At 37.6% G+C, this 8,890-nt stretch overlaps 1 protein-coding gene across 1 annotated transcript in view; it reads right to left on the bottom strand.

Moving 5' to 3' along the window:
• Positions 1 to 2,347: 2,347 nt before the first annotated feature.
• ss18l1 (SS18L1 subunit of BAF chromatin remodeling complex) overlaps positions 2,348 to 8,890 on the bottom strand; it is a 42,629-nt gene continuing 36,086 nt past the window's right edge. Inside the window, exon 11 of the mRNA XM_003220672.4 lies at positions 2,348 to 8,357. Coding sequence (XP_003220720.2) covers positions 8,331 to 8,357 — 27 coding nt within the window. The 3' untranslated portion in view covers positions 2,348 to 8,330. The remainder of the gene's footprint in view (positions 8,358 to 8,890) is intronic.

Here is an 8,890-nt window from a genome sequence, read left to right as displayed (position 1 = left end):
CTTGTTTTCTGCTGCCCTTGAAACCAGGACTAGGAGCCATGGGTTAAAACTACAAGAAATTCCACATGAACATTAGGAAGAACTTCCTGACTGTAAGAGCTGTTCAGCAGTGGAACTCTCTGCCTCGGAGTGTGGTGGAAGTTCCTTCTTTGAAGGCTTTTAAACAGAGGCTGGATGGCCATCTGTCAGGGGTACTTTGATTGTTTTTCCTGCATGACGGCTTGGACTAGATGACCCATGTAGTCTCTTCCAACTCCATTATTCTATGATCCAATTGTCTCCTCACATTAAAGGAAGCGGAGGGAACCATCTCTTTTCATTCCCTGCCTGTCTGTCTTCAGGGATGGCAGTTGCCCCATGTCTTTTCCGCACTTCTTCCCATCTTCTGTTGTTTGGAGTGGAATTCAAGTAATCACAGCTTTGTCCTCAACACGTGAAGGTCTCTCAAGCTGTAAAGTATGGATCTCTGTGTATACTTAAATGGTACCTAGAACAGAGGAGGGCAAAGTGTAGCTTTTGAGCAAAGTGTAGTCTCCATATCCCTTCTTTGTGATCCTCAAGTTCCCACGACAGAGAACCAGTACGGTGTCATGATCTAACTCTTAACTTTTTATCGTGTCAGAAGCGAACATACTGCAAGTCGCTTCTGGTGTGAGAGAATTGGCCGTCTGCAAGGATGTTGCCCAGGGGACGCCTGGATGTACAGTAGAGTCTCACTTATCCATCATAAACGGGCCGGCAGAATGTTGGATAAGCGAATATGTTGGATAATAAGGAGGGATTAAGGAAAAGTCTATTAAACATCGAATTAGGTTATGATTTTACAAATTAAGTACCACAACATCATGTTTAACAACGAATTTGACAGAAAAAGTAGTTCAATATGCCGTAATGTAATGTGGTAATAACTGTATTTACGAATTTAGCACCAAAATATCACGATGTATTGAAAACATTGACTACAAAAATGGGTTGGATAATCCAGAACGTTGGATAAGCGACTGTTGGATAAGTGAGACTCTACTGTATTACCATCCTGCCAGGAGGCTTCTCTCAAGTCCCTGCATGAAACACTAGGGCTGACAGACAGGAGCTCACCCTGTCTTGTGGATTCGAACTGCTGACCTTCAGGTCAGCAGTTCAGCTGGCACAAGGATTTAACCCATTGTGCTACCACGGTTCCTAACTCTTAACTAGGACTCTGGGAAACCAGGATTCAAATCTGTGGAAATTCACTAAATGATCAAATCACAAACTTCTCAGCCTTGGAGAAAGCAAGAAATCTGAAGAAATCTTGCCAAGGAAATCCCCCGTCATAACTCAGGAGTCAACCTGAAGATCCATAACAACCTTTTTTTGATGTCAGGAGCAACTTTAGAAACTGCAACAATAAGCTCCCATGACATTTCTAAAGCCTCCAAATGTTCCTGCTTTTCATCCCCAAATCATCATCAAACTGCCACAAATGGCACCAAACCATTGCAATTTAACTTTACTTGCTCATGGTCTGCAGTTTCCATCCCACACAGGGAAAAGAAACTGGAACAAAAACCAAAGTTACATCAAAACTTTTAGCTTGTTTTTGTAAGCCACTCTGAGCCTTGGGGGAGTGTTAAGATTTTTTTAAAGATGTTTTTAAATTGTTAGATTTTAGCCTTTCTTGTAAGCCACCCCGGGCCCTAGGGGAGTGGCTGCATACAAGTTTAAATAATAAATAAATAAAACAAGAAGTGACAAAAATGAAACTGAATCAAACCTAATGTGTACCACTGTTATGGGAAGCTTGGGGGGGGGGGGGGGAGATGAATGACTTCTCTAGGTAATTGGTTCCATTGCCAAACTACTCGCATCGTTAAGACGTTCCTTCTGATATTCAACTGAAATCTATCCTCCTGTAACTTGAAACTCTTAAACCTGATTTTGCAGCAAAGAATATACCTACACTTTCCTCTGTGAGAACCTTTTAAATATTTCAAAAGTTCAGTCATGTCACCCCACAATCTTCTTCTTCATCAAGATGAATGTGCCCAGATCCTTCAACTTTTCCTCATATGTTTTGTTCTCCATTCCCATATCATACTTATTACCCTTCTATGAACTGTTCTAAATTGTCTATATCTTTTTACATTGAACACAATACTCCATGTGGGGCCTGACAAGCATAGAATATGGTGGGACTATTATTTGATCTTGAAATTCAAATACAATTTGACATTTGAAAACTGAGATGAGGAGTTTTTTTCTCATGCAATTATCTTTACTGGAAATATTTTCAGATTATAAATGGCATGTGACTGATGTATCATTTTCACTCAACCTGTAAATAAATAAAAAAACAGACTTCAAACATGATTACACCAGTCCTTTTTAAAGTCTTTCCATCATACGAAAAAGGTACCATTACTTGGCTTCACAATCAGTTCATTTTAACCTAAAACATGTTTAAACATTCTGTATTACAAAACAGAAAATATGATACAGGTAATGAAAAAAGTCAAAATGCTGGCATCACCTTTTTTTCTCGTTTCCCACATCAATACATAAATATGGACAACACATTTAAATATCCGTTATTAACAGTTAGAAATATTAACACTAAAAATCATGTATAAATTAGGAAATAATGTACAAACTATTTCCAAAGTGCTCTTTCAAATACAGTGTATATATATGTACAACATTCAAGAAATTCTTAATGTAAGACATTTCCAACTGATGTGATGTTCTTGTTAAAATGGTTGTGGTCTTTCAAAAATGATTTTCAACAATGCTTAAAAAAACCACAGGAGAAGCAAATGTCAAAGCTGGTAAGGAGCAATGCAGAGTGCATTTTTTCTTTTGTTCTTTGTAAATGTACTGATGTAATCCTTTCTTCTATATCACCACAATGAGCCAAGATCTGGCATTTGGGGGAAGAAGACTGACCCCAGTGGAAATAATATCGACAAAGAACTAGATCCATTGTGTTCGTTGTTGGCCAGGGAACTGAGTACAAGGGGCTTCTGGATTTCTGCCACAGACCTTTTCAAATATTCTCCAAAGACACAGTTGCTGATTATATTGTATGGCATACAAATTAGATGGTCTTCTTCTGCAGATGCATCAGAAGAATCAAGGGCACTCAACCATAGTGCTACATGTAGCTGGAGTTGAGGATAGGACCCTGGCTAACACACTGGAGGATTTAGGAAAAGGAAGACAAAAATGAAGACTAAAGAAAAAATATTCCACTTAATCAGCAGCTATACTAGGATCCTTTTTTGTTGTGTTTGGGAGACTCTGTTACCTTTCACTTTCTACAAACAGTATGCTTTTGTGGTATCATGCTGAAGACGCAGGGGAATTTATTATTTATTAGCATAAAACAGTTTTGCTTTTTTCCTATCATTGTTTGTAAATTGCTTTGAATTTATTCTATGAATAGTGGGATTTGTGTGTGTGTCAGGGGAAACTTGAGAAACTGCAAGTTGCTTCTGGTGTGAGAGAATTGGCAGTCTACAATGATATTGCCCAGGGGATGCCTGGATGTTTGACAGATGGGAGCTCACCCCACTCCCCGGATTCGAACCACCGATCTGTCGGACAACAGTCCTGTCAGCACAAGGGTTTAACCCAATGTGCCATGGGGGGCTCCAATAGTGGGATAACAATATGTAAATAAAACATTTTATGAAGACAGGGCTTATTTTTGTACAGATTGGGCCGAAAGTCACAAAGGCATCTGATGTTTTAATAACTTTTTTTGTAAAAGCTTTAAAAAAGAATTTGCATGTAATGTAATGTAATTTCCTATATATATATTGTATATGATGCTATAGCAGTGCAAATTAAAAACAAAATAAAGGAGTTATTACCTATTGAAACCAGTTTGTACCTTTTGGCCCACTCTATTATACATTGCCAATGCCATCACTACTCTGTAGATAAATCCTTAACACTGGATTGTTTCCTAAAACAACTCACATCTACACTCTTAAGCTCGTTTTTTTTTCTTCTGGTGGCTTATAGAAGGTGATACTTCAACATGAAAAACAAATTCTTTGAAGTTTGAAAAAGCAATATTTTGAAAATATTCCTTAAGGAGTACACTGAACTCTACAACCTTCTTCTACTTACTTATAGGTCTGTAGTGGAAACAGGTTTTTGGATGGTATCTGCTGTAATAGAAGGATAAAAGCTTTCAGTACTAGAGGCAAACAAAATGTAGCCTGCAGCAGAAAGCTTACATAAATTGCACTCATCTCTCCATAATGGATGCATGGCACTATTTAACTTTGGCCACAGTCTCATATAGATGGGCAAAACACTTACTACTAGACAATGTTCACATTCGTCTTAATTAAAAACTTTTCAACTACTCAATTGGAAAATTGCTAAATTGTTTGGTCCAATGACAGACAAGCTGTCGGCACTATGCCAAACTTAAAAAGTCAAAACAATAAATAAATATTTGATATAAAATTATGTTTGCTGAATGTATTTGTTTCTCCTTTGTAAAACAGCGACCCTGGGCTTACTTTCAGAGATTAGCAGTGTATAGGGCTAAATGATGAACGGAAAGGGCTTGGGTTTTGGGCAGAGAGAAATTAGAAAGTGAAGTTACCTCTGTGGCCCCTTCCACACCGCTGAATAAAATCCCAAATTATCTACTTTGAACTGGAATATATGGCAGTGTGGACTCAGATAACCCAGTTCAAAGCAGATATTGTGGGATTTTCTGCCTTGATATTCTGGGTTATATGGCTGTGTGAAATGGCACTGATTCATCAAGATTCTTTAAGGACCAGATTACATGTAAGAACAAATTTACAGGATTAAGAAAAAAAACAACTCCAAATACACACTTCTAATAAAGGGGATTTAGCAGAAACAGAAGCCAACTCAACGCAGGTTGCATACAATATACAGTGTGGCTTATAAACTGAACGTTCAATTCTTATAAGACTGTAAACTTGGAAGTCCTCCAGATGAGAAGAAAAGTCTCTGAAAGTCCCAGAATTTGTTCCTGTACAAAACTGATTTTATTTTGGACATTCACATGTTTTTTTCATCCCCAAGTATTTCCAGGGAATTTTGTATTCCTATTTCCCTGGTCCATTGAAATTAATCCAGTATTTTCTGAAATGAAGTGGCTGTTCATTTGTATTATCTAAGATAGTCACCACCAATAAAGATGGCTAGCGAAAATTATCACCATCAAGCTATTGTTTTCAGGACACAAAATCATCATAACAATATGTTTTGCACTAAAACAAAATGATGCTTAACTATTGTAATATTGCTAAAGTACCTTAGAACTCCGACTATAATGCTTGAATAATAACCATATAGAAGAGGTATAGGAAACTGGTGAAAAACAGTATCTGAAATATTGCACAAGTCTAGATGTAACACGTACTCATTGGGGGGGGGGGGGGGAGGAAGGCATGGGGAATTGACAGAAACCTGGGAATATGCAAGCAAAATCAAAACAAGGGGCAGGGAAATTTCTAGTATTTCCAGAGACTTTTTCCCCCTTCTAGATGAACCCACAATCAGGAATAGAATAACAATATTGTGGTAAAACTAATATACAAACATCTTCAGATTCCACATCATCTTCTTTTTTCTTTCACAATAATAATAATAATAATAATAATAATAATAATAATAATAATAATAATATACAATATCACATAAAATGTACAGGCAACATTCATCCATCACTTATTTATATCCCACCTTTCCCCCAAAAATGAGAACCATCATCACAGAGGGTAACAAATGGCTAATAATATCAACAATGTGTTATGTAATCTGTAAAGTTGTTTTGCAACACATTAATTATAGCTACATTTAACTTTTGTGCTGCTTATCAAAGCTGCTGTTTTGCAAGTGAGCTTTCTTTCTTACTGTAGGAAATTAAGGATGGATCCTATTTGCAGTTGGTAACACAGACCTATTTTTATCTTAACTGTTATGAATGTTGTGGTATGCAAGCTCTGTTGAATGGGCTTCTGTATATGATATATCCATTTTACCATAAATGTGCATTTGAGGGGTTACATGAATTTTAATTCATGTGAGATAGCCCCAAGACTATGAGAATGGCTATAAAAAACATTAGCAACCTCCATCCAGAGATTGTAGTGGATGATTGGTGCTAAATGGGGCATCTACACTGTAGAATTAATAGAGTTTGACACCTCTTTCACTGTGATGACTCAATGCTATAGAATCCTGAGAGTTGTAGTTTGGTGAGGCACTGGCACTCTTCAACAGAGAAGGCTAAGGACCTTTTAAAACTATGGTTATCATGATTCCACAGCATTGAGCCATGACAGTTAAAGTGATGTCAAACTGTATTATTTTACAGTGTAGATGCATCCTGTGAAGAAGATGATAGCTCAAAGAATGCAGAGAACTGTCAAATAAAAACCAGAAGAATATCTCTGTAAAATGCCCAGATAGGGAAATGCTGATAGAGAGATAGGAGGCAGGAAGGACTGTAACAGAGACAGGGCAGTCAGTCATTGTGGACTAGTGACTCTGGTTTTGGGGAGCTGTGACTGAATAGAAAATTCAGGAGCTGATGTCTTACTTTGTGTTTGACTGGCTGACTTTATCAACCCTGAGTAAGAACCAGGTCAAACTTAGCACAATGAGCCCACAAATGAACACAGCTATTGGTCTACATGTAAAGCGTCACATGAGGTCCAAGTATCCGATCCAGGGAGGGCGCAAATGGGGAACTACAGGGCCAATCTGGGAGAAGGGATCTGTCATAGGGTCTAACTCCCTTTCCTCCTATGCTCCCTATCATGGGCCAGATGCCTGTGATGTTCATGCATTGCCACAGAAATTCTGTGCCGTCAGGAGGCACCTTGTGAACTAGTGCTCCCATTTATAGTAACAGTGCATTTAAAATACCACTATTCTTGCATTTCCTTACTCTCCCTCTCTGGCTATCTTTGGGAGGGCTCCATTCTATTAAACATAAAGGAACAGTCCACAGTTTGTTCTGGTTATTGGAAGTACAGAAACAGATTTCAGAACTGCTATAGCAGGAAGAACGATAGGAGCAGAGATGTGCTGCTTCTATTTTGTTCGTGGCTGCAAAATCTGAAGTGGAAGAACTTTTAAGAAAATGATTGGGCAACTAACCAGATGCTTGAGTAAGTTGCACAATTGTTTTTGGAGTAATCGGGATTGTGATTCAAGCTTCCCTTCAACTTAACCTGACTTCTGAAATACATTTATCCATAGTCATGGAAAACTAGATGAAAAGAGGAGGAGCAATGCTCTAATTTGGCTAAGACCATCGCCACTCTGTAGCTACACATCTGGCTGAAACTAATCCTGTTTTCTGTAGAAATGTATATTTGTATATAAAATATGTACATTGGAGGGGGTTCTCCAACCACAGCAGGTACTCATTTCCATGAGCATTACAGGAAACAAAACAAATTAGTATTTCCCCTTAGTAATGTCAATACTTCTTATTTATACCCAGACTAAACCCACTATGACATTTCCGGGCTCTCTAAAATGGAATGTGCCACAATTCAATGTTTCTTTGGTATTGACCTATTATGGGACACGTAGATATATGGGCATAACAAGGTCACTTCCCATGTTAATTAACTCGCAGCAGGAAATAACCAGAGGGAAGGCATACAGTTTAGGAAAGGCCTAATCACTGCTGCATAAAATTACTGCTGCTCGATAAAGGGATGTGACAAATCAAATTTACATCCATACATTTCATTATGTGCAATTTGGAAAAGAAATCAGTAACAGGTAAACAAACAAAATAAACCTATTTTACTCTGAACCAACTAAGATTTATGGATTTTAGGGGGCAGTACATACAAAAGAAATAACAGTGCAGCTGAGTTGGTATTTCACATTAGAAACCAATGTTAGCTTACCTATGTGACTAGGGAATGGAGACAAACTGAGTTACACATTTGATGTGTTTTAGAATATTGCAGTTTTTAAAGGGGAGAAAGACTGGGTACATATAACTCTGATCATCAGGCAACCTCTAAAACTAGTTTAAAACATCAAAAGGGTTTGTGGATAAAGAAGGAAGAATCTCTGCATTGTATCAACATACAATACTATACACAGCACCAAAATATACCAAACCATTAAAGCATTGCCTTGTTACCAGTAGTGCTCTGCTTCATATCCAGCATGAAATGAATACTATTTCACATACAAATGCTCCTTTTGTGCTAATGGGGGAACCAACATATTACAGTTAATTTAAAAAAAATGTCCGTACATCCAGGGTTGAAAGACGGACATAAATATTGAAACAAATTTTGACACAGGTGCTCCTCCTTTTATTGCTGATAATTTCCATATTGGCCCTGTTAAGAAACATTGAGAGAGAAGGAGAGAGAGAATAAATACAATCCTTTATTTTCAAATATACAGAGTTAAATTCAATAGTTCAATTAGAATAGATCCAGTGAATCAACAGCTGAATCAGTGATGTCACACCTATGTAAATTACACTGAATTACTTAGTCACGTTATCTTTTGTTCTAATCCTCTGCATATTAACGTTATAGCCACACTAATTTTACACAAAAGCTTCATCCTGATCTTTTCCATCAAGGAGTCCAGGAAGAAGTGAAATGATTATTGTAAAAGTTGCAATCCAATGCATTTTTACATAGGAATAAATAGCTCTGAAGAAAGTAGGGTTTATCTCTCTATATATAAAAGCCAAAGTATGTTGTGTTTGTTTGTCTATATCACAAAGACTGTTGCTAGGTGAAATGGCGCCCTGTAATGTCACTGGATTGGCTATTGCTAGGTGAAGGATTGTGTTATGATTGAGCCTCATGGCTCTGTTACTGGCAGACGTGGGCGTAAGACTCCTCGAGAGTCAGATACT

This window comes from Anolis carolinensis, chromosome 4, assembly GCF_035594765.1.
Source record: "Anolis carolinensis isolate JA03-04 chromosome 4, rAnoCar3.1.pri, whole genome shotgun sequence".
In the NCBI taxonomy this organism is placed as follows: Eukaryota; Metazoa; Chordata; class Lepidosauria; order Squamata; family Dactyloidae; genus Anolis; species Anolis carolinensis.
Note: the sequence above shows the minus strand (reverse complement) of the source record. Positions and strands in the feature narration are given on the sequence as shown.